This window comes from Phyllostomus discolor, chromosome 7, assembly GCF_004126475.2.
Source record: "Phyllostomus discolor isolate MPI-MPIP mPhyDis1 chromosome 7, mPhyDis1.pri.v3, whole genome shotgun sequence".
Classification (NCBI taxonomy): Eukaryota; Metazoa; Chordata; class Mammalia; order Chiroptera; family Phyllostomidae; genus Phyllostomus; species Phyllostomus discolor.
The window spans coordinates 91300590-91327697 of record NC_040909.2 but is presented as its reverse complement, the minus strand read 5'-3'; the positions used below and the strand labels follow the sequence as shown (position 1 = coordinate 91327697).

At 36.4% G+C, this 27108-nt stretch overlaps 1 protein-coding gene across 1 annotated transcript in view; it reads right to left on the bottom strand.

The window, feature by feature from the left end:
* Positions 1-2415: 2415 nt before the first annotated feature.
* Positions 2416-27108, bottom strand: part of RP1 (RP1 axonemal microtubule associated) — a 310652-nt gene continuing 285959 nt past the window's right edge. Inside the window, 5 exon segments of the mRNA XM_036031115.1 lie at positions 2416-3536; positions 6862-6943; positions 14199-14217; positions 14219-14278; positions 18604-18758. Of these exon segments, the coding sequence (XP_035887008.1) occupies positions 3437-3536; positions 6862-6943; positions 14199-14217; positions 14219-14278; positions 18604-18758 (416 nt within the window). The 3' untranslated portion in view covers positions 2416-3436.

Below are 27108 nucleotides of genomic sequence, written 5' to 3'. Positions count from 1 at the left end.
TGATGCAGAGAAGTTTTCAACTATTAATGTTCACCTTATAATCATGTTTTTGTTTATTTATAAAACAAACTTGTGAGCCTTCACTTAGTATATTCCCTTCCACTACCTGAAAGAATTAAAAAAAATAAAAACAGCATGAAGGAGGGCCTGCTTCACAATGTTTCTTTGCATTTAAAAGTAACTTAAAATGTAATTATTCTAAAGCACTATCAACTGTGATTACTGTAGGATAAACCCAACTCTGGTGGGCTTTCTGGAGCACTTTCCTCCCTATCAAAGAACAATTAATTTAGGTACTGACTCATGTGGCTCAGCTGGTTGGGTGTCATCACACAAAGCAAAAGGTTGCTGGTTCAATTCCCAGTCAGGGCACATGACTGGGCTGCAGGTTTGGTCCTCAGTCAAGGCACATATGAGAAGCAACAGATCAATGTTTCTTACACAGATGTTTCTTTCCCTCTCTCCCTCCCTTCCCATCTCACTCAAGAAGAAATAAATAAAATCTAAAAGAAAGTTTGTCTCTCTAAGATATTGTATTACCTATAGTTACAAAGGAGTTGCACCAGCCTCTGATATAACAAATTCATCACTTAAATATTTACCTAGGTCTGCTTGAGGGGTTTATGTGAAAGCATATTAGAATATGAAGGTCATCCATAATATCACTGCACCAATACTATGATTTGTTGGTGAAATAGAAAATGTATTCATACCCTGGCTGGTGTGGCTCAGTGATTGAGACCCAGCCTGCAAACCTAAAGGTTGCGGGTTTAATTCCCAGTCAGGGCACATGCCTGGGTTGCAGGCCAATATTTCTGTCCTTCTTTCTTTCTCCCCTCCCTTCTCTCTAAAAATAAATAAAATCTTAAAAGAAAATGTATTCCATCATATAGAAGTTCTCTTTAATCCCTCTTGACTTTAACCAAGATACACACACAAGAAAACACCAGAATTTTGAGGATGGTTGTGCTCCATGAAATGACCCATATTCTATTTTGATCCCTTTTTTGCACTTTTCTACCATCCCTCAGTATGTCTAAGGGGTACATGTGGCAATAGAGGTTTACATCATTCTCTCCACCAGAAAAAGGCACTTCTTTTCACCCAAACTTTACTTGCCTTCTTTGAACTATGTACTCTGTTAATCATATTTTTTGCCTTCTCAGAAAACCCAGAAATAAATATGGTTTTGAGTCTTTTTTCCTGGTTTTCAGGGTATAGCCTTTATATAAAGGGTTTAGACTGAGATAGACCCATAAGTTGAGCACTAGAAAATGAGTGCTATGCTAACAAAAAAAGAATCAACACAAAATGGATAAAATCAGTATTGATACCACCTCTCTTGTCAGAAGGATTATAAATATGCTTCTGGATAGAACTGGGAAACACCCAACTTCAATCCATGTGGTGGGGAGGAAAGAGCAGGACTATGTTCAAAACTGAAATGTATTGTAGCAAAGTTTATAAAAATGGAAAAATTGAGTGTAATTATTTGTGAGTACTTATTCCATACAAATATGAGCTGAATCAGGTGTAATTTAATATTCTAACCACATAAGAGGTGCATTATTTTATAAGGCAGGGATGATTCATGCATTTAATAGACATGGGAAACTTAGTATGAGTCAGGTTGCATGCCAAGAATTAAATACACAAGGAGGAGCCTAAAATGATCTCTATTCCCAGAGGGCTTGCCATTTAGTAGCACATGATTCTGATCTGTGTTCATTCATGTCACTGAGTTCCCCACTAGGACAGAAGCCCCTCTGAAGGCAGGAAAATAACTGTACTATTAGCCATGTTATCCCCCATACCTGACTGTGTGTCTGGCACAGAGATATGCTTAAGAAGCTTCTGATGAACAAGTGAGTGTGTTTATTCAGTATCTGCTCTGTGCCATGTACCATGCAGTAAGCATAATCAGTCTGGAGGTGGTTCCCCAAGCTTTCCCACAGCCTTATGTGATTTATCAATTACTCTTAGCTTTAATGTGGTCTGTTGGCCACTTTAGAAAACAAACTTTTAATTTTCAGTTTTTGAAGCTTTATTATTGATGTATTTTCAAACTCAGATACAAAATGTACTATTTCTAAGAACTGAAATAGGTTTTAGTGATGAGTTGGTTAAATGTAAACCATCATAGCAACAGCTCTACTGACTGAAATATTATTTACTGATTGTTATATGTCAGGCCCACTGGATGCCTGTGAGATAATTTTAGGTAGACTAAGCCTAAAATTTTTGTTAGATGTAGACTCATTCTAATGTTTTAGAAAAAAAAGTAATGACATAAATCAGAGACTTATTGGACATTATGAATATGGTTTGGAATGAGGCTAAATTCTTCCACTCCCAAATAACCTGATTTAAAGATATTTTAAAGGAAAAAGTGTTTAGTATATAATGGTACAGGTGGTACCAGTATGTGACAAAAACTGTGAAATTGTGTGCAAAATTTGACTATTTGGGACCAAATATGTGATTTCAGAGGATATCTAAAACAGATGGAAGAAGGCAGTACATATGTAAAGGGTCACTCTGTGTGTGAATACAGTGTCTGAAGTCAAACCATTGGGTTAAATGCCTCACAGTGTCTGGATCAAGATTCAACACAGGTCTTTAATGTCAAAGCCACACATGATTTGTCCCAGGCTGGCAAGTGGGTTTTATTTAATTTTATCCAATTTAAATGATTGGAAGAAGCCACCTGTGGCATCAAGTTGACAAGTATTTGAAGCTAATTGAGGGAAGTGGGTAATGATGGAAGATCTGTCTCAATCCATGTTCCCTCTGCTGCTGTCCACTGCAGTCTCAGTGCCCAACTCCCAAAAGACCAAGTTAACGAGAACCAGCACGAAATGTAGTAGGAATGTAATTGAATCAAAGTGATTGCTTCTTATTTTCCTTTTCTTCTTGATATTACCACCTATACTAAAAGAGAGGTTCCCTTATATAAGAATAAGACTTCCACTTTAAAATTAACATATCTTGTATAGAAATGTTTTACCATAATCAAGTGTTTTTCACCCTTCAGTTACCTTCTACAAAGTATACCTAAACATTTCAGTACACTTGTTAGGTGTCATTCCCTGAAAGAAGGAAGAAGGAGGAGAAGAAGGAGGATGAGGAGGAGGAACAAAAGAGGTAGAAGAGGAAGAGGAGAAAGAGGAGGAGAAGAAGGAGGAGAAGGAATAAGTAGGAGGAGAAACAATATGAAGAAACAATATGTGCACTTCAGATACAGGCTGATCCTGGTGAGTTGTTGCCTGGTGCTTCTCCCAACTTTTGAAGTTCTTCAAAGCAATAATGGTGTCTAGCACAGAGTGAACCTGCTCAGGGGTTTGCTCTAGTACAAGGATAGAGAAAACACACTATCACAATCAGATCAATAGTTTTTTTGAAGTCACAATATAGCAAGAGACACAGGTTGGCCCTTTCACAAGGCCATAGATCCAGTCTCTCCTATTGAACTGTGGCTACTTTCTGTAAGCAGTTCCCGTTTGATCTTGCCGTCATCTTGATACTCATCCAGCCATCTGTCAGGGAAAGAGGGAAGATAATATGAGAGATTATTTAAAGAAGAAACATTACTTAAGACAGAAAATAAAACATGGAAAGGATTTGAAGAGGCCTTTAAAGAGGATCTCAGGAATTTAAAAATCAGTTAAGATTTCAAGCCACATTAAGTGATCTTTAGGAATGCAACTTTAGCAAACTATTGTCCTATACTTGTTACATTAATTCATCCTAAAATATCAGTTTTTTAGAAATATCTTATGACAACATTAAAATTTTCTAATATATCTCAGAATTAGTAAAAATTTATCATTTGGACTTTCTTTAGTGGAAGTCTTTATTTCTCTCCTTTCATGTGACTGGTAGGTATATTTGGTTGGTAAAAGAAGACTCCAGAATAGCAATCTTCCAGAGAAATATAACACAAAGCACATATGTAAAAAAAAAACTAAAAGTAGAAAGGTTAAATTAATTTTAATATTTTTATTTTAATAAATTCAAAAAATGACCATTACTGAGACATAATACTGCAATGGTCTGAATATGTGTGACCCTCCCCTCAAATCTAAATGTTGAAATCTTTGGAAATGTGCTTAAGTCGTAAAAATGGAGCCCTCATGAATGGAATTCGAACCTTTATAAAAAAAAGACTCCAAAGAGATGTTTTGCCCCTTTTGCTATGTAAGGACACAGTGAGAGGTCAGCAGTCTGCTGCTTAGAAAAGGGTCACCACCAGAAGACAACCAACAACTCTTGTACCTTACTCTTGGACTTCCAGCCTCTGGAATCTGGAACTGTGGGAAACATTTCTGTTGTCATAATGTCAAGGGACAAAATACCTAATCTATGGTATTTTATTACAACAGCCTGAATGAACCAAGACAACTACATTCTTTTTACTCTATATTTTTGAAATCTGGTATGTGTCTTACCCCTACAGCACATCTCAATTTGGAATAGGCCTATTCAAGAGTCTAAGAGATACGTGGCTAGTGACACAGTTCTAGAGTCAGAGCCACCTTGATCTGAATCCTGACTGCACCAATCATACCAAGGTAAGAAATGTAAGCACTGTGTGCCTCAGTGCTTATCTGTGAGATAGAAGTATCACAGAGCCCACCTTCGGGGTCTGCTGTCAGAATCAGAGGAGTTCAGGTGTGAAGTTAAGGCTTCATGGTGGAGCCCGTTTTATGGTAAGAGTGCAAACAGTGCTAGCTTTGGACATTCCTCTAAAGTCTCCCAGGCCACAGAAGACAGGTGTGTAAACTTTAGGGGACCCCACAATATAATGGGTCCCTCTAGGTTGTTTTTTTTTTTACTCTACAATGAAGTTGTAAATGTCATTTTCAGAGACCTCTTCTCATAATTAGAAGGGGACTTGATTTTAAATGGCTGATAAGTTATGCTGGGGAAACTAGTAAAACCTGGGCCTTCTAAATTCTCCATAATCTCAGTAGAATTTTCTGACAACTAAGTTTCATAGCAAGCTCAGTAATTTGTGTGGATATCTCTTCCTTAGAGGATAATTCACAAAATTATTGTCATATAATAGAAATAATACATTGATAGACACTAAATTAAAATTCCCCAGAAGGCCAAGGGACAAAGAGACCTTGCTCCATGGCTGCCTCATTTATTATTTGTGCATGTCATTTAATCTCTTTAGGTTTCAGTTTTCTCACCTGTCAAATGAAGCATGAGACTAAGTGCTAGCTATGGTTTCTTCTTCTACCAAGGGGAGCAAGAAAATTTTCCTTTTCATGTAACCCTTGGCCTTCAGAAATAATGAGCAAGGGAGACTCCATTAATATTGCTATACTTCAGTTAATAATAATAGTGTAATGATATGCCTGTGTGTAGTACTTAATACAATGTAGTATGATATAGCAAAACATTTAAATATTTTCATTTGTATCATTTTGTTTCTTAAATATCCAAATTCCAAGGTTTTTAATTATTCTAAAATGTTGGCAGATCCTGCACAAATGTTACTTTCATCTTAATTTCTACTCCTTTGCATTGCCAGTAAAATTAAGTTTAGCTCTGAAGATAATATGATTATTTGCTTCTTCTCTGGATGATTCTTGACTTTTTAAATGTGACACTTTTAGAAAAATACTAGTATTTTATTTACTCCTTATATTTTCCTATAATTATCATCATAATTAGAGCAAAAAAACTATGTTGTTTAACATTAAACATAGCTTCTTATGATACCAAAATATCTATGTAACTAATATGCAACCAAATGTTATATATATGCTGGCCAATATAGTCACCACTAAACATCTGTGACTATTGAGCACTTGAAATGTAGTTAGTTCAACCTAGGACCTGAATTTTTTATTTCATTTGATGTTAATTAATTTAAATTTGTTAGTCATATGTAGCTAGTGGGTACTATATTGGATGGTGCTGTGCAGATCTAGATCTTTAAAAATAAAAGTTGGTTAATTATTTGGAGAGTTCTAAATATTTGAAATATGATCGAGAAATAAAAGTGAGTTTTTCTACTTCATTTGAGTGTATGACTGTATCTAAACATTTCTTTAATATAAAATTGCTTTTACTATAATAACACTTATCATCATGGAGCTTCCTACAGACTTGTTCACAGGTACTTTATGGATATTATGTAAAATCCTCAAACAACGATGCAAAATAGGTGTTCTTATTGCCATTTACAAAGGAATAAACAGGCTCCCAGAACTAGTCAGTGATGGTTTTGTACTTCAAATCCAGTTCTGAAAAACTTTAATCCTTGCTCTTTTCACTCCCTATTAATGAGTAAAAAAGATTTCCTGAAAAAAAAAAGAGATATAAGGATTCTTCCCAGAGCTCAAGTGTTATAAAATGGCAATAACTACCATGATACACATGCATTTTAAATGGATATGTATTAAGAAAACAAAGGGCAGATCAGAGCAATGTTACTCATTTTGTCCACACAAAATACAACTTCTTATTAAGATTCAAAAGGATATTTCTAAGAATGAAAATTATTGTAAGTAAAATCCACTCAGTCTACCAATATGCTTCTCTATGTGTCTGAAAGAGTGTACAACATGACCAGACAATGATGCCAAACACCTGCTAAACCCAGAGCACACGAGCTCTCGGCTTCATTTAATATCATATCCTTCCCTCTTATCATCAAGTGGGAGATCCTTGAAGACAGGGGCACTGTACTTTTTATCTTTGTATATCCAGGCCTTTGATTCTGGTTTGAAATGAGGGAATCATGTAATGATGAATGGCAGAAGGTATGCTAATGACAGCTGAAATGAACTGGACAAGGGGGAGCATAATTTTGCATAATGAGTTATTAAGTTATCACATACATACCTGTTGCATGGAAACAGTACCTCTTGTTCACCAGCTTCCTCTTCATATTTGACAATAATACTTTCAAGAAACCATCCATTACCTGTGTAAATTGACAAAGGAGACCACTTTGACTCTTCAGTATAAAACATCCTAGTATTGTGATTTTATGCATAGACCCTCCAAATGTTCTTTTTTAAGCACACTTGTCAGGCAATTTGAAAACAAAAATATGCACATCCAAATTACACCAGTAGAGAAATGAAAGTATAAGTGACAACCTAATTACTCAGATTAGTAGAAGCAGAAGAGAAAAACAACAGTCCCTACTAGGGACACACACTACTAAATTCTGGTGAGGGAAAAAGGATTTAAAAGCTGAGAATGAAGAAAGAAGTAAATTCACATGAATGTGTTCCAGTACATTATTTATAGAAGACTGATATGTTTAAACAAAATATAAAGTCAAAATCAATCATTCTCAATGGTAAAAACTTAGAAGTTAGCCCTGGCTGGCGTAGCTCAGTGGATTGAGCACGGGCTGGGAACCAAAGTGTCCCAGGTTCGATTCCCAGCCAGGGTACATTCCTGGGTTGCAGGCCATAACCCCCAGCAACCGCACATTGATGTTTCTCTCTCTCTCTCTCTCTCTCTCTCTCCCTCCCTCCCTCCCTTCCCTCTCTAGAAATAAATAAATAAAATCTTTAAAAAAAAAAAACAAAAAAAAACTTAGAAGTTACTGCTGATTAATGCACTGATCTGGTCAATCTGATTAAATAAAGAAATAAAAGAAGGAAAGGAGTAAAGAAAATGAAAAGTCATGTGTTAGAAAAGAGAAAATAAAACTGTCTTTATTTACATATAATATGACTTTTTAAATTAAAAACCCAAAGAAGTTTCAGAAAATAGTAGACCTAAAAGAGGTGAGAAAATGTTAGGTAAGTGTTGTAATATATAAAACTCAATTATATTTCTGTTGACCAGAATGTAAGAGTTAAGAAGCATAATCCACTGAACATTACAGTGTTGAATTATTATAAAAACTTAACAGTGTATTGGCATATCTAAAAGTGGGTATAGTATAATTCGTAGAAAAATATTTAAATTTAAGGAATGGTAGTAAAAAAATAAACAGAAAGCCATACCATATTCATGAATACAAATAAATTATAGAGATATCAGTTTTCCTCAAACTAATCTAAAACTTCATTGTAATCACATCAAATTAACCACGGGGTTTTATAAGAAAATTGACAAGCAGATGATGAAATGTAACATGTGGATGAGTGAAGGAAGCCCAAGAATATCAGAGGGACTCCTGATCAGAGTAAGGTAAATGAGTCATCCTAATGGTTATCCAAATGTATTATAAATGTGTACTAATGACAACAATACAGAATTGGTACTGGCATAGATAATTGACTGAAGGAACAGAAAAAAGGATTCCAAATTGACCCATGCATTTATACAAATGTGGTACAGGCAGTCCTTGCTCTGTGCCATAGTACAGAACCACATAAAGGACTGCACACTGAAATCTGCCAGTCTTAATAATGATTGGAGAAATTTATGATTGTTCTTTGTGAAACATTTTTGCCCAAACATAAAAAATGCTCTATCTGCTAGTTAAAAATGTATAATACAAAATATTAATAATAATATTTAGTACCCTCTAATTTAAGACTAATATTGAGAATTAAAAGGTCTATTTCTTTTTTTATTATTTTAAAGATGTTATTTATTTATTTATTTATTTATTTATTTTTAGAGAGGGAAGGGAGGGAGAAAGAGAGAGAGAGAGAAACATGAATGTGCGGTTGCTGGGGGCCAATGCCTGCAACCCAGGCATGTGCCCTGACTGGGAATCGAACCTACGATGCTTTGGTTCGCAGCCTGCGCTCAATCCACTTAGCTATGCCAGCCAGGGCTATTGATTTATTTTTAGAGAAGACATAAGGGAAGGAGAAAGAGAGGGAGAGAAGCATCAATGTGTGGTTGCTTCTCGCATGCCCCATACTGGGGACCTAGATGGCAACCCAGGCACATACCTTGACTGGGAATAGAACCAGCAACCTTTTGGTTTGCAGACCCACACTCAGTCCACTGAGCTACACTAGCCAGGGCCTAAAAGGTCTATTTCTTTGTAAATAAAAAAGTCTATCAAGAGTATTGTGGATGGTGATTGCCTTCTTTGTCTTGCCTTTTTTATAACTTAAAGAAAAGTATCTTTTTTATGCTAAATTGTGAAACTACTTTCAAGTTTCAATAAGCCTCCAACATTTTACCCTCTGTACTTTTAATGTCATACAATACCTCTGAGAGTTCCTTTAATGTAAATATTTACCAACATCACTTCCTCTGTGACATGTTCATCCTTTCTGTCACAACCACTATTTCATTTATGGCCACAAGTTCCCTTCATTGTTTCTCTGCTACTTATCTGAAGTCTTTCAAATGTAGCAGTGTCAACATTCCTACTGCTATGTTTTTCTGCTGTTATTCCACTTTTGTTTGATTTGAACTTCACTTCCAGCATTGTCACTTTTTATTTATTTGTTGTGCTTTCATCTTCAAAATACTCATATTTTATAAAATGTCACATGGGTTTATCACCTGGAGACAAGGAGTCAATACGATGACAGGCTTTGCTGTCTGTGCATGAACCTGTGTAACACATGGGCAGTAACGCATCACCAACAAACTTTGAAAGAAGTAAAGTGGTTGCTGATCAGAATGTGCATCTGTTATTTATATAGTGATTTGGGGACTGAAACAATATCAGTGAAATTTTTACTTTATGCAACAACAATGAATAGATCATGGTACCTGATATGTGAACCATGTTGTCAGGGGACTCATGTTATTTAACTAAATAATTATAACTAAAATTGTGCATACAAAAATCATGCAAAACTAGAACTGTCTAGATCTGATAAAGATGACATTGTAGAGCACTCAGGAAAAGATGTAGTAGGTGATAAATGGTGGTACAACTGATTACCCACATAGAGAAAAATGAAAGCGGATTCCATCTTCATATCATGCATAAATTTAACTCCAGATGCAGTAAATATCTAAATCTTAAAGATAAGACTAAATATGTATATATGTGCATATGCATAAACATACACACACACACATACACACACATTTATTCATAGAACACACCCTAGGAGTAGTGCAGAATTAAGGTACAAAGTACACTGATCATTAGAAACTATACTCAATTATTAAATTTAAATACATTAAAGTTAAGAACTTAAGTTCATTAAAATATATCACAAACTGGACAAATAATTGTGGTAGTAACTGCTAGTTGCTCTCCCCTTTTTCAATCACTGAAATGCTAAAGCCCACATTTCCCAGGTGTCTTTGCAGCTATACATAACTATATGACTAATTTCTCAGCAATGAAACAAGATGACAAGTAGTGGATGCAGTTCCCACCTCACTTGCTTTCAAATGATCTTTGCTTTAAGATTGGAGAAATGAGGGACATCTGTAATAGTACCAACAATTAAACAATGACCTTTACCTTCCCCCTAATTATTATAGACAAGAACATGTACTTTCACAGAAAAAGAAATTCAATAGACAATTTTAAAAAATAAAAGAAGGCTCACTCTTATTAGATATCAGGAAAATACAAATTAAGACCACAGTGGGATACCATTTTATACCCATGTAGAGAAGGCAAAAATTAAGTGTACCAGGTGTTTGTGAGAATTATGATACAATATAAATTCTTAAATACTATAGGTGAGAGTAAAACAGTACAGTCACTTTTGAAAAAAAGTACTTTATCTTCTAAAGCTGAATGCAATCATATTCCTTGATCCAGCATGCAGGTTTTTGAAGCTTCAATATTGATGTTTAGCTTAACAATTCTTTAATGTGGAAACTGTCTTGTGCATTATAGAATGTTTAGCAGCAACCCAGGCCTCTACCCACTAGCTACTGGTAGCTCCCCCAACCCAGTGTGATAGAAAAATGGAAAATCTTCAGACATTTGCCAAATGTCCTTGGAGGAGACAAAAATCACTTCCATTTGGAGACTGCCACCCTAGAGGAACTCTTGTTCCTATATGCTAAGAGACATATACAGGAATGTTCATTTCAGTTTGCAACTGTCAAACTGAAGAGAACACAACTATTTACTAACAAGAAATAGAATATTAATAATGTGGCATTATGTAATAGAATATTTCATAGACATGGAAATAAATTGCTTGTAGCAACATACAAGAAAATGAATAAATCACAGAAACATAATCTTGAGTAGAAAAATAAACCAAGTTAGAAAAGATTTCATATAGCACACCTCAATTTTTATAAAACAAACAAAAAATGATCAAAATTATTCTCAAGGATGCCTGCATAATTAGTAAAGCTCTTTGCTTTTTAAAAATCAAAAAGTCAAGAAATGACAAACCCCAAATTCAGGATGGCTACTTCAGGGGAGAGGATAGGGGCAGAAAATAGAAGTAGAAGCCCTGGTATTGGTGAGATTCTAGGCTCAAACTGGGTGGTGGATTATCAGACTTTATATAAACAAATTTTGAAAATGAAAGCCTATCATTCTGACTACTATGGTAATTTTTAGTGAAAAATATACAGAATGTACAGAGTATAGTTTAGTTAAAGAATGTTAAAATGATGCAATAATAATTACTTTCCACTTTCCTTAGAGAAACCCATCAAAATTCCTAAGTATTCTGCCAAAACCTAGTTCCCACCTCCAGCTTATTTCCTATGGGTCTGCCCCCACTAGGTTCTGCCTTGTTGACATTTGAATGCCCAGGCTCCAGCAAAGATCCTCAATGAAAAATTCTTATATCAGAAAGCAGTGCTTTTCAACAAGCGATGTGAGGACTACAGGAATCAGAATCCCCTCAGGTGCTCAGGAGAAAAAAACAAAAACATATATTTATGATGATTCCATACCTACTGAATTTAAATCTCTAGGTGTGGGCCCAGGAGTTTATTTTGTTTATAGTATTCAGATAATTTCTAAACATTCTGAGGCATCACAAAATTTGCTGCAAATTTAGGGCTTTGCTGAAGCTTTCTATTTATTCTATTTGAGGTTAGATACACACAGCTATACTTTGTTCAAGTAAGAAAAGAATGTTGTATTTTCTCTCTTTAAAAATGGGAAGGGAAACAAAAAGCTTGCAAGTTTAGGTGACGTCTTTTCTATCCTACACAGGTTTTACTAATTAGTGTTTCATTGAACAAAACAAACCAGTCTTTAGTTTATTGCTTTTAGTCCCTTAAACTTTTAAAATCATATATTTTTTCCTTTTTTCTTCTGTCATTTTTATTTTTTGTATCAACCAACATGGTAATAACACCTAATGCTTCAAATGTCCAGCCTGCTGCTTTGAATAAACAAATGCCTGACTTGCCCACCTTTGACCTGAGGAGCCCCTTGTGATTGTCCTGTAGTCGCTGTTGCCACTGTTGCCACAGTGCCTCAGCGTTGTCTCTTTCAGTATTGGGGGTAAGGTCTTCTAATACTGCTTCCTTCTCTCACAACCAAGAGGAGTCTCAAAACAGTATGGAATTTTCTAAGAAAACTAAAAATGGATCTGCCTTTTGACCCAGCAATTCCACTGCTAAGATTATATCCTAAGAATTCTGAAACACCAATCCAAAAGAATATATGCACCTCAATGTTCATAGAAGCACAATTTACAATAGCCAAGTGTTGGAAGCAACCTAGGTGCCCATCAGTAAATGAATGGATCAAAAAACTATGGTACATTTACACAATGGAGTGCAGCAGAAAGAAAGAAGGAGCTCCTACCCTTTGCAACAGCATGGATGGAGCTGGAAAGCATTATGCTAAGCGAAATAAGTCAGGCAGTGAAAGACAAATACCATATGATCTCACCTTTAAGAGGAACCTAAACAACAAAACAAACAAGCAAAATATAACCAAAGACACTGAAATAGAGAACAGGCTAACAGTGATCAGAGGGGAGAGGGGAGGGAATTTCAGGGGAGAATGGGAAGGGTTTACAGGAACAAGTATAAAGGACACATGGACAAAAACTAGGGTGGGATGGAAATGGGAGGGAGGTGGGGAGGACTGTGGGGGTGGGCTGGGATGGGAGTAAAAGACAGAAAACTGTACTTGAACAACAATTAAAATAAAATAAAAATAAATTTAAAAGATAAAATAAATGTTTTTTTTTAAAAATTAGTGGCTGATTAAGCTAGAGATTTCTACAAGCTGCTCTATTCTGACCCATACCAAAGTCTGCAATCTAGATTCTCATCAGCTATGCTGCAAATCCACCCACTGTTTCCAGGGGAGACTTGGGATAAATCTCAACATAAGTTTCCATCCTTCATGAAAATAATGCAAAAGTCATACCACTTTACAGTGACACCTTATATAAAAGACAACATATTATATCTTCTTTCCTCTATTCAGTTTCTTATTTCTGCCTTTTTCTAATTATTTCCTCTATATGGCCCTCAACTTATTTTATCATGTGTCTATTTTCTTTCTATACATTGTTACCTTCCCTTTTTATCTTCCTTTCTCCTTGGCTTGTATCTAAAATACACATTCTCCTTTCTTGCAAAGGCCATTTTTAAGCTCTCCTCATTTCTTTTAAAGAGATTTACTCAAAATTATTTCACTGATTTAAGTCCATTCATATAATAAATGGTTGTTAATTAAATTCTATACTATTGTGTGTTTTCCTAGGCACTGGGAGAGTAAAGTTGAATAATATGTAACACTAGACTTCAAAAAACTCTATAGCAGAAAGGAGAAAAGTATAGAAATAAATGTAATAAATGTTTTATTTTAGGTACTATGATATAAGTTAAAATATGTAGTTGCATTTTAGCAATTAAGAATACAGGTTCTAGAGACAAACAAACGTGAATTTAATAGTTATAAGAAAAATAGTGAAGGAAATTTTAATCGATTAGAATTGACTGGACTTATTTAACAGGTGTGAGAGGGATAGAAGATAAGGAGTGAAAGGAAGAATCCAGGATGGTTTCCAAGTTACTAGTTTTATAAAGAATGTGGGGTAGTGACTCAGGCAAAACACATAGGTAGGGAACCATGGTAGATGCAATTTTGAATACATATGCACACAATAATGTTTTTGTATTTCAAGGAAATTTCTTCATAATAATGTAGCAGTGCTCTTTTTATGTCATATACTAAACCTAATGTGACAATACTTCATTTAACTCTAATTTCTTAAAAGAAAATTATTTTGTCATCTCAATTTTATATGACCTGTATATTCATTTTCTGTTTCACCTGTCTTTTATGCTACTTTTAACAAATCTTCAGAACAAGCCTCTTACCAGAAAACAAATCTTACCTGGACCTGTGCCATCATGGACCAATCAGAATTTTCTTCAACTTTCCAAGTGACACTGCCTCAATGGAAAAAATATCGACCTGTACAATAAAAAAAAAAACAACTGAGTGACTTGTTAGAACATCTTCTGTCTCTAGAAAAGAAAAAAGCATTGCTATTAGTACATTATTAGTAATTATAGTAATATGTTACCATATTACTATGTTGTTATATATTACTACTACATCATTATTACTACTACTATAAAAAAATCACCATTTACTATTTCCTGCACCAAGTCCTACACTATGGCTTATGGAAAATATGCAAATCTGTCACGTGATTCTTGCTTTCCTTAATCATACAGTCTAGTAAAAAAGATTTTAAAAATGTAATCATAGCACTTATTTTAATTCTACTCCCGGTATTTTTTTCCTTATTTTCTTATTTTACAGTTGAAGAGACTGAGACATACAGAATTAAATTACTTGCCCACAGTTAACATCTAATGAATCATCGAGCAAACAGCGAGACCAATCTGACTCCAGAATGTCTGCTTTCTACCACTGTTGTTCACCTCTCAGTAGCTTTTGTTTCTACTTAATGTATTTGGGTGTGTATATGTGTGTATATATATACACACATATACACATACAAAGTTTTTAAATAAACTCTTAATAGACACAAAGTTCACAGATTACAAATTCATAGCACAGTCAATGCACACATTACACAAATAAAAAAACATTGACAGCATCCCAAAACCCCTCTTTCACCCACCCCAGTCATTACCTCCCTCAATGGTAACCACTATCCTGACTTTTAACACTTTAATTTTTCCAGGTCTAGGACCATTACCAGAATAACACAGTGTGCTCTCTTTCTGCCAGGCTTATTTAATTCAATGTTATGAGATTCACCCATATTGTTTGGTTTAAAAACACTTTGTTCATTTTCTTGCAGAATATTATTCCAAAGTATTTATCAACTACTTATACATAATAGTTGTTTCTAGGTTTTCACTACTACAGATATACTGCTTAGATGTTCTTTCACATGTCTTTTTGTGTATTCTGTTAAGGGATTTCTGAGTTATAAATGCTTTAGTAAATAGTCTCAATTTTCCTAAATACTTAGCCCAGTATAATACTCTCTGAATGATCAGGGATGAGAGTTCAAGGGATACCACAGACTAATCAATACTTGGCATTGTGATTCTTTTTAAGCTTAAGCCTTAAGATTGTGCAAATGACACCTCATTATGGTTTTTACTGTATTTTCCCGATACAGTTGGTATGTTTTTCATGTTTATTGGCTATTTAGATATCCTTTTTCATAAAGTATATATTCAGCCCTGGCTGGTATGCCTCAGTGGACTGAGTGCTGACCTGTGAACCAAAGGGTCACCTGTTCAATTACCAGTCAGGCCACTTGCTTGGATTGTGGGCCAGGTGTCCCCAATAGGGGGCACTTGAGAGGCAAACACACATTGATGTTTCTCATTCTCCCTCCCTTCCCCTCTCTAAACTAAATACATAAATAAAATCATTTAAAAAGTATATATTCAAGTATAATGCTTATATTTTAAACTGGGTTGTCTGCCTTTTTCTTGTTGACTTGTGAGCATTGTGCATGTCATCTGGAAACAAGTCCTTTGCCAGTACATATTTCACAATAGTTTTCCTCGCTTTGTGACTTGCCTTTTTCCTCTTAATGATGTCTTGAAGAATGGAAATCTTCAATATTTAAACTGTATATTTATATTTTTTCCTTTTTGCTTAGTACTTTTTTGTTTTCTATTTAAAATATTTTTTCTTTCTTTTTTTCTCTTCTTTTTTTTATTGATGTTCAAATATAGTTGTCTCCATTTCCCCTCACTACTCCACACCCCAGCCATCCCCACCTCCCACCCTCGATCCTACCCCCCTATGGTTTTGTCCATGTGTCCTTTATACGTGTTCCTTGATCACCTTTCCCCTTTCCCCTCCATTATCCCTTCCCACCTCCCCTCTGGTTATTGTTGGTTTGTTCTTAATTTTAATGTCTCTGGTTATATTATGCTTGCTTGTTTGTTTTGTTAATTAGGTTCCACTTATAGGTGAGATAATATGGTATTTGTCTTTCACTTCCTGGGTTATTTAAATCTTAATCTCTATGTATACACCAAGGTTCATGCCAGTATTATTCACAGTAGCCAAACTGTGGAAGCAACCCAAATCACATTAATCCATTGATTAATAGAACTAATGGATTAATGCAATTAATCTATTGATGGATGAATGAATAAACAAAAGGCAACATATGCATACAATGAATATTATCCAGCCTTTAAAAAAGGAAATTCTGACACATGCTACAACACGGATGAAACTTGAAGATATTGTGCTAAGAGAAATAGCCAGTCACAAAAAGACTAATATGGTATAATTCCATTTCAAGGAGGGACCTAAGAGAATCAAATTCATAGAGACAGAAAATAGAACAGTGGTTGCTAAGGGTGAGGGTGGGAGAAAAAGGGGAATGGAAAATATTGTTTAATGGGCATAGAGTTTTAGCTCCACAAGATGAAAAGAGTTCTGAAAATGCATAGTGGTGATGGTTGCACAGCAGTGTGAATGTATTCAATGCCACTGAACTGTACACTTAAAATAAGTGTACATATTTTGCTACAAATTAAAATAAGTGTACAGTTCATGTCATACATATTTTGCTACAAATTTTAAAAATCCTGGTATACCTCTAAGATCACAAAATTTTTCTCTTACATTATCTTCTACATATTTACACCTAAATTTCCATGGAATTGACTTTTGGGTTTAGCATAAAATAAGGCTCAGAGGTTTTTTTTCTATAATGATATTCAATTTACTCTCAGAATTTATTGAAAGAACTATCCTTTCCTTCCTTTCTAAAAAAATATGTGGATCTTTTTTTGACTTTCTTCTGTTTCTTTGTTCTATTTGTCTTGCCTTACATCAATTAATGGTGTATTTATTATTTCAATAAAATAAATCTTGATATCTGGTAGTATAAACCCTACAGTTTTGTTTTTCTCAAAATTAATGGTCTTTAAGATTTTTTAAGTATAATTGACTCTGAATTTCCACATAATTTTTATAATTAGATTGCTAGTTTCCATAAAAATATTTCTGGTATTTTGATTGGCATTGCAATGAAACTGCAGATAATTAGGGAGGAAAGTAAGAACTTTAAAATATTGAGTATTCAAAGCCTAGGAGATAGTATATCTTATTAATTTATGTCTTTTTAAATTTTTTAAATAATATTTTACAATATCTATGTAGAGGTTTTGCCTTGTTCACCACAGTGCCTGCTTTGCAGTGGGCTCCTGATGGAAGAAGCATGATAGTGGGCATGGAGGCATGCATGGCCCTAGGACATGGGCTCACTTCTCTTAAGGCTGCTTTAGTTATCCCTGCTATGGTCCCAGCCTATTAGCTCAGGTCTAAGGCATCCAGTCCCTGCTACAAACAGCAGTGACCTCTAGAATACACATCTGTATTGGCTCCTTTTCTACATTTTTTCTCTGCCCTAGGATCACCTGCCCTGTGAGATCTGCCCCAGGCTCTGTTTTGGAAGGACTCACATGAAAGTCCCACTTTTCAAGTGGGAGTGTATGAAGGCCTGTCTTTACTGCTGGGACCAGGTTGAATCCCAGCCACATGAAACCTCTTGAGTCTCTGTGCAGCATCTGAGGCTCTTCACTGTCATTTTCTGACTGGCTTCTCACTTCTATGCTTCTACTTGCAAATGGAAGAAAGTTATGCTGAATATCAGGCTCTCCTTTACACTTTCTTTCTCACTTCAGATTCTTGGACCCTCAGTCCTACCTACCTTGACAGCTCTCCATTGCCTTTAAACCAAATTTAAAAGATGTTTATCGCCCTGGCTGGCATAGCTCAGTGGATGGAGCGCGGGCTGCAAACCAAAGTGTCCCAGGTTCGATTCCCAGCCAGGGTACATGCCTGGGTTGCAGGCCATAACCCCCAGCAACCACACATTGATGTTTCTCTCTCTCTATCTCTCTCCCTTCCCTCTCTAAAAATAAATAAATAAATAAAAATCTTAAAAAAAAAGATGTTTATCAAATGTTTCTAGTACTCAGCAGGATGGCCATTTTATTACAAGTTAGAGTGACTTAGCTGAAAATGGAATCTTGGCTATTTTTTGTTATTTTTAATAGAAAAAGAAACTGAGACTTACTATGGTTGCCTTGTTCTGGTGTAGTCCCACCTCAACTCAACCCCAGAGCAATAAGATGCACACAAAGAAGTGACCACACTTCTCTACATTTCCTATTTGGAGCCAAATGACCATTTCAGGAATTTTCTGTTTGTGTTGCTTTTTAGCTAAAGAAATTAGAGGAAGGATGGTGGGTAACAATTTATAAGGATCTTTGTGTTACCTGTCCACGCCGAAACTTAACTTTGTTATTTTTGGACTGATGAAGGCTTCGATTCCCAGAATCTCCTCTGGAGCCAATGAGGTTGATAAATACATTGGATTCTGTCTCAGCACCTGGCTTCCTGCCAGTGTGTATGTAGATCTTGTAAACCACCACTGAAATGCCAGAAATTATCATTATTTATCTCATTTTTAAATTTTCTCTTTGAATTTATTAGATACCCTGGAAAGGAATTAGAATGTCCTTTGATCTAGTTGACACGAGTTTCTCTGGGGCACTTGGCCCCTCTCTCTCTTGTGTACACCCCTGTTCAAACACGCTCTTGGACATTTTATGTTTACCTCATTCATACAGACTACTAGCTATTCCCAGAACTACTGTTTCAAAGTAATTATTGTTAGCAATTATGCACTTCCATTAACCACTACACTTTCACAGTTATGAGAAGTTGTACTTAAAAAAAAAAACAAACCCTTCTCTCTCTTAATTAGAGGGAAGTGGCAACTTTCCCCCCTCTGAAGTTTGGCTGTTCTAATCACAGCTGGTCATCCATGCTGCTCCTTCATGGATATTACTATTTTAATACTGTAGATTTTTAATAGCCCTCTTGAGTGAAAAGCAATACAAAGATCCTAGAGAGATGCAAATTTAAATACAATTTTTAAGAAAGAGCTTAGTGAGGTACAAGCAAATTATAATCCACTGTATTTGACCTTCAAATTAAGTCAACTTCTAAGACACTGGTAAAAGTCACTAATTAAAAAAAGAGACTATTCTTGCTGATGCTGCTAATATGAATATATCTTAGATACAATGAGTACTTATTGTCCCAAGTTCTAGAATTCTTTATAAATCATACTCTGTGCAATTGAACAGTTGCATTTATAGAAAGCTACATTAACATTTCCCAAAGAACTTAGACATAAAAATCCAACAAGAAAACAAGGTAAGTGAGAAATATTGTCTGTTTCCATCATGCCTGACCTTTAAAATGACAAATGTGGTATATTGGGAAATGGTATACGCAGGGAAGATAAATCAGTTTCTTTGTGCAGTCTTAGGTATTCTAAAATGCCCCTGAGTGAAACCCAGCAGAGCTTAAGTAGAAAATTTGAACACGAGGACTTCCGACAAGATGGAGGCATAGGTGGATGCACCGAATCTCCACGCACAACCGAGATTAGAACAACAACAATTTAGAGATAGAATAACACCCAGAACTGACAGAGAATTTATCTGAATGGAAGTCAGACAGCCAAGAAGTAGAAGGAGACCCGTTCATTCAGACCAGTAGGAGGGGCGGAGAGGAGCAGACGGGCGCGGGTCTCCTTGCGCAAACAGGGAGAACTGGACACATAAGGCAACCGGGGGCACATAAGGCACCCAGGGCATGCAAAATCACAGCGGGTGGACCCTGAGTATGCAAGCGGCAGCTGGTGGACCCAGTGAGGCAGCGATTGTGGACCAGGGCAGAGTATGCAACCCAGGATCCCAGGGAAGGAACTGAGATCCCAGGGGATTGGAGATACTGCCCTAGTTCCCTCCTACCCCCGCCCCCACATACAACGTAACAATCTAGCGACTAGGGTGCTCAGCCCTGGTGAACACCTAAGGCTCAGCCCCCCACTGTAACAGGAGCGACCAGACCCCACCCCCCCAAAAAAAAGAGAGAGAGAGAGAGATGTCTCAAACAGAAAAACAGATCAATGCTCCAGGGCTCAACCTTTTGAGTGACTAAGAGATAGCCAATCTATCAGATGCACAGTTCAAAACACTGGTGATCAGGAAGCTCACAGAATTGGTTGATTTTAGGCACAAATCAGATGAAAAAATGCAGGTTACCATAAAAGAGATGAAGGAAGATGCATGGAGAACCAATAGTGATGGGAAGGAAACTGGGACTCAAAACAATAGAGTGGACCAGAAGGAAGAAAAAAACAACCAAACAGGAAAGAATGAAGAAATAAGAATCTTAAAAAATGAGGAGAAGCTTAAGAACCTCCAGGACATCTTTAAACATTCCAATATCCGAATTATAGGGGTACCAGAAGGGGAAGAGGAAAAGCAACAGATTGAGCACATATTTGAACAAATAATAAAGGAGAACTTCCCCAGTCTGGCAAAGGAAATAGACTTCCAGGAAATCCAGGAAGCTGAGAGCCCCAAAGAAGTTGGACCCAAGAAGAAACACACCAAGGCACATCATAATTACATTAGCCAGCGTAAAAATGAAGGAGAGAATCCTAGAAGCAGCACAAGATAAGGGGATAGTCACCTACAAAGGAGTTCCTATCAGACTGTCAGCTGATTTCTCAAAAGAGACCTTACAGGCAAGAAGGGGCTGGCAAGAAGTATTCCAAGTCATGAAAGGCAAGGACCTACATCCCAGATTGCTCTATCCAGCAAAGTTTTCATTTAGAATGGAAGGGCAGATAAAGTGCTTCTCAGATAAGGTCAAGTTAAAGGACTTCATCATTACCAAGCCCTTATTATATGAAATGTTAAAGAGACTTATCTAAGAAAAAGAAGATAAAAACCATGAACAGTAAAATGACAGCAAACTCACAATTATTAACAACCATACCTAAAACAAAAACAAAAACAAAAACAAACTAAGCAAACAACTAGAACAGGAGCAGAAACACAGAAATGGAGATCACATGGAGGGTTAGGGTTACCTATAAGGTAACCCTATAGGCAAGGACCTATATCCCAGATTACTCTATCCAGCTAAGCTTTCATTTAGAATGGAAGGGCAGATAAAGTGCTTCTCAGATAAGGTCAAGTTAAAAGAGTTCATCACCACCAAGCCCTTATTTTATGAAATGTTAAAGGGACTTATCTAAGAGAAGAAGATAAAGAAAAAATATGTATAGTAAAAGGACAGCAAACTCACAATTATTAACAACCACACCTAAAGCAAAACCAAAAGAAACTAAGCAAACAACTAGAACAGGAACAGAACCACAGAAATGGAGATCACATGGAGGGTTAGCAACAGGGGAGTGGGAGGAGGAGAGAGGGGAAAAGGTACAGAGAATAAGTAGCATAGATTGTAGGTTGAAAATAGATAAGGGGAGGGTAAGAATAGTATGGGAAATGTAGAAGCTAAAGAACATAAGTATGACACATGGACATGACTAAAGGAGGGGACATGGGTGGGAGAGGGTGTACAGGGTAGAGAGGAGTGAAGGGGGAAAATGGGACAATTGTAATATCATATTCAATAAAATGTATATATAAAAAAGAAAATTAGAACACTTCTCATGAATTTAGGACAACCAAAGACATTATTTAAAATACCTATAAAGATCTGGCCTTACAACCTGTACAACTGCCTAAACAGAATTAAGCTAAAACTTACACTAGAATTCTCCATGAAACAAGTATGTGGACAAGTGGGATTGCACATCTTTACAGGGAAACCATAATTTTGTTTACTGAGATTTTCCCCCCTCATTTCAGATGAGTGAACTTGTTAACAACTTTTTAAAAATAAGGACATTTAAGATATTGAACTATAAATAAAGTTAAAATAAATTAATAATTCAAGGTTTAAAAAGTACATATCAGAATTTATTTAGAACAGAGATTGTATATTTATAGCACAAAACACAACACTTGGCCCTTCTTCAACCACTATGCACACTCTGTGATCGCATCATGTCCCTTCCCTGCTACTGCACACACGTGAAACACTTCTCAGCACTGTTCCCAGAAGCTGCTTGCCAATAAATTAAGCTTAGTACATATAAGCCAAAAAGTTAACTGCCATCTAAAATACATAGAAATGAGTGTGCCACAAATTTAGAACAAAGAGGTTATCACAGTTGAGCACTAAGTTTTATTCTAAAATACATAGAAGAGTCACATAGATTGAATTGGAAGTTAGAAGAAAACATGATCCCACCCCTAGAAACAAAAATTTTGCTGCAATCTTTAACATTGACTTTACTTTAATTCTATTAGATAATGTAATTCACCAAATATTAATTAAGTTTTGTAACAAAAGCACATAGACTCTTTTTTAAAGTTAAATTTGTAACAATATATTCTAACTCCAAACATTTGATGATCTTGAAGGCAATATGAAATTCTTCCTTCTCTAACTTGATGCAAAGGCAGAATTTGAAGACTGCTTAGTTAACATGTTGTTCAGATGCATCCTGTTGGGAAGAATTCTTTGACCAATTTTTGACCAAAGGAAAGTTAGTTTCATATTGGAAGTAACTTAGCTTTTTTTGAGTTCAATGAATAAAATTTCTATCATCACTAAAAACTTGGTTTGGATTATTTTTAAGTCAGGTTTGTAGAAATGCAATTTTCATGTAACAAAATTCACTCTTTTAAGGTATATGGCTTGATAGCTTTGACAAATGTTTACAAGTGCTGTAACTACCACCACAGTTAAGACAGAGAATATTTCCATCACTCCAATAAGTTTCCTCAGGAGGGGTATGATTTTAATCAGTTATGGAGAATAAAAAAAGTTATATTTTTCAGCCTTTAAAATTATGACTGTGAGTGAAGATTCAGGTCCATCATATGGTGATACAAATTGAAGATTAGTAATAACCTAGCTGATATCTAGAAAGATTCTCAGACCTAACACAGACCTGCCCAATTTTTGAATAAACATATAAAGGTAGTGAATTCAATTCACTGTTTATAAAATATATTTAGTACAGTTCTGTAATTTTATTTTTAATTATATTTTGTTGATTGTGCTATTATAGTTGTCTTAATTTTTCCCCTTTTTCCTGCTCCACCCAGCACCTCCCACTCCCTCAGGCAATCCTAACACCTTTGTTCATATCCATGGATCATGCTCATAAGTTCTTTGGCTACTCCATTTACTCTCCTGTAACTGACATTCCCATGGCTATTCTGTAACTACTTATTTGTACTTCTTAGTCCCCTCACCTCTTCACCTATTCCCCCACATACCCATCCCATCTGGCAACCATCAAAACACTCCCAATATACATGATTCTGTTTCTATTCTCCTTTTCTTAGTTTGTTTTTTAGATTCAATTGCTTACAGATAGGTATTATTGCCATTTTATTGTTCATAGTTTTGATCTTCTTCTTTTTCTTAAATAAGTCCCTTTAACATTTCATATAATAGTGGTCTGGTGATGATGAACTCCTTTAGATTTTCTTGTCTGGGAAGCTCTTAATCTGCTCTTCAATACTAAAAGATAGTTTTGCAGGTTAGAGCAATCTTGGCTGTAGGTATTTGCTTTTTTATGACTTTGAATATTTCTTGCCAATCCCTTCTAACCTGAAATCAGCTGACAGTCTTATGGGAACTCCCTGTATGTAACTACTACTTTTCTCTTGCTGCTTTTAAGATTTTCTCTTTATCTTTATCCTTTGGCATTTTAATTATGATGTGTCTTGGAGTGGGCCTCTTTGCACCATTCTTGATTGGGACTCTCTATGCTTCCTGGACCTGCATGTTTATTTCTTTCACCAAGTTAGGGAAGTTTTCTTTCATTAATTTTTCAAATACATTTCCAATTTTTTGCTCCTTCTCCTTCTGACACCCCCGTGATAAAAATGTTAGGTCTCTTGAAGTGGTCCTAGAGACTGCTTCCTAAATTTTCTGGATTCTTTTTTCTTCTTGTTGTTCTGATTGGTTGTTATTCACTTTGTTATGTTCCAAATCATTGATCTGATTCTCAACTTCATCCACTATACTACTGTTTCTCTGTAAGTTGTTCTTTATTTCAATTAGTGAATCCTTCATTTCTGACTAGATCTTTTTTATGCTGCTGAGGTTTTATTAACTTCCTTGAGCATCCTTATAACCAGTTTTTTGAACTCTGCATTTGATAGATTGCTTATCTCCATTTTATTTTGTTCTTTTTCTGGAGTTTTTATCTGTTCTTTCATTTGAGCCATGGTTCTTTGTCTCCTTGTTTTGGCAGCCTCCCTGTATTTGTTTCTACGTATTAGGCAGAGCTGCCTTGACTCCATGTAGCCTAATGTAGCACATGTCCTATAGGGTCCAGTGCCACAGCCTCTCCTATAACCCAAGCTGGGTACTGGAAGTGCACCTGTTGTGTGGGCTGAGTACACACTCCAGTTGTAGTTGAGCCTTAGTTACTGTTGGTAGACCAATGGGACAGGTTTACCCAGGCCAGCCAGCTGCAAGGATTTGTTGTGACCACTGACCACCAACCTCCATCCTCCATGGAGGATCAGCTGTGTAGAGTAAGGATGCATTGACGTGGTCTGTATCTGTCCCCTGGGTATGCTGGCTCTGAGGTTTCCTGGGTGGCATATGCCAAGGCCAGCCCCCACCTGTGTTTTCCCCGGGACCACTCTGACTGAGATGGATGCTACTTGTGCTGGGCTTGGAGATTCCCAAGAGAAGCCAAGCTGTGAATCCAGGCTGGCTGCTGCTAGTGGTGGGCCTAGGGCTTACTAAGGCCAGTTATTGCTTATTTGAGAGGACTTAGGAAGTTGTGCAGCATAAACCAAGATGAGCCATTCATATGGAAAAATAGCTTGCGTGGGCCTGTAAGCTGGGTGGGCTGGAGCTCTGGGGATCTCCAAGGCAGGTCAGTGTTAGCCAGGTTGATGGAGTCTCAGATGTGGCACCAATTTGCTAGGCTGTGGCTCTGTGGGGGGAGGGTTTAGAAAAAGGACAATGGCCTCTTCTTGCCTTGATGCCAGACACTTTAGTTTTTTCCAGTATGCCACTGGTGCCTTTCAAGCTACTAATACCCCAGTGCTGAAAATCAGAAGGAGTAAATCTGTGTAGGTGAGTCCATGTGTGGATTCTTTAAGATGAACTGCTTGGGGATCCAGAAGTTTCTTCCACTGACTCAATCCCTGCTGGTTTTTGCAACCATAGGTTGTGGGGACTTATCTTCCTGGCACTGGAACCATGGGCTGAGGGGTCTGGTGTGGGGCTGGGATCTCGTTCTTGAAATATCCTTCCCAAATTTTTATCCACCACATGTGGGTGTGAGACCAGCTTGTTCTATGTCTGTGTCCCTCTTACCAGTCTGGATGAATGTGGTTTCTTTAAATCTGTAGCTGTCAGACTTCCATTTGACTCTGTTTCTATGGTTCTAAGTGATGGTTGTTTTGTATTTTCAGTTGTAATTTTGATGTGGTTGTGTGATGAGGTGAGCCATGTCTGCCTATGCTGCCATCTTAACCAGAAGTCCAGCTCTGTAATTTTAATCTGAATTCCATTGAACAGATCACTTCTTAATATCTTATCATGGCAAAAGTTTCTGATTTCCTTGGTGACCTGTTTCTTGATTACCCCAAGGTAACAGATATGTGATGACAGTGGCAGCCTTTTCACAAAGCTAGCTGGAATGGAGTGTTTTAAACATTTAGACATTAGAAGTGTATTTTTAGAACAGAACTGAGTCTATCACTATCAGAAGAAAGGACATCATTAACCCAGTCTAAGATGTAAAGATCAAATTTAAAAAGTAATAATGGCCAAAAAATGTCAGCCCAGAAATAAACATGGAAAGGAACAAGTGTCTAATCCCACAGTCTGCCAGTTGTCAGTATTAGAATGTCATAATAAAATAGTTGAACCAGAGAATTTTCCTCCTAGATTTAGATAGTTATTGCCAGAGAAATGTCCTAAAAGAAAGCAATCTTCACAATTTAGGATGACTTTGAATAAATCATGAAAGAATATTTAGTAACTGTTATTAATGTAACCTGAATTGTCAATGATATATCAAAGGCAATGGCTGTGTTAACAGGATTGTCTATTGTCTAAGTCACAGTCCACCCTTATGCTGAGCAAGTCTCATAGGGGTGCACTTACCTAGGTATTGAATGTCTCAGCCTCCCAGTCTTAAACTTCATGTACCTTAAGTGTGGGGCTCACATCTTTTTCAGTTTTGAACCCCTAGCTTCTAGCACATGTTAAATGTTTATGGGATAATACTGAATAAAGGAATGCCTAGTACTCCATGCATCTGTAAAAAGTGTTGTGTACTGCTCTCTGCTGGTAGCCCAAAGAACTGCTCAAGCATGAATCCTCTAAACTAGTGTGTGGCTACTCTTCACCCAGACTGTGCTTTAAAACAACCCTGCCTTCCCAGGATCTTTTTGCTATTTAATTTTCTCTCATTCTCCAGTTTATCTCAGGGTCCAGATAGCTTCTGGCCCTTTGACTTTGTCTTCTAGTCTTTGATCTATATATGCTAGTAGGAATGAACATATTATTTGGCTTTCTACACTGACCCTCTCTAAAGTCTATCATCCACACTAGTCCTAGGAGTGACTGAAGAAGGCAAGGGATGAGCAGGGAACTACGGTTGTTAAGTCTTTCATGCCAGACATGAGCTAGAAGCTTTTCTTAAAAGAGCATAGTTAAAAGGTTTCTTTCTCTGCTTAATATTGTAATGGCCCAGTGGTGTTATTCTATTTTTGTTCAAAGCATCGAAGAAGAATTCCCAATCTATTACCAAAAAAGTTCTCTGTTTTTCAAGTAAACAATAGAGTCAAATAAAACAA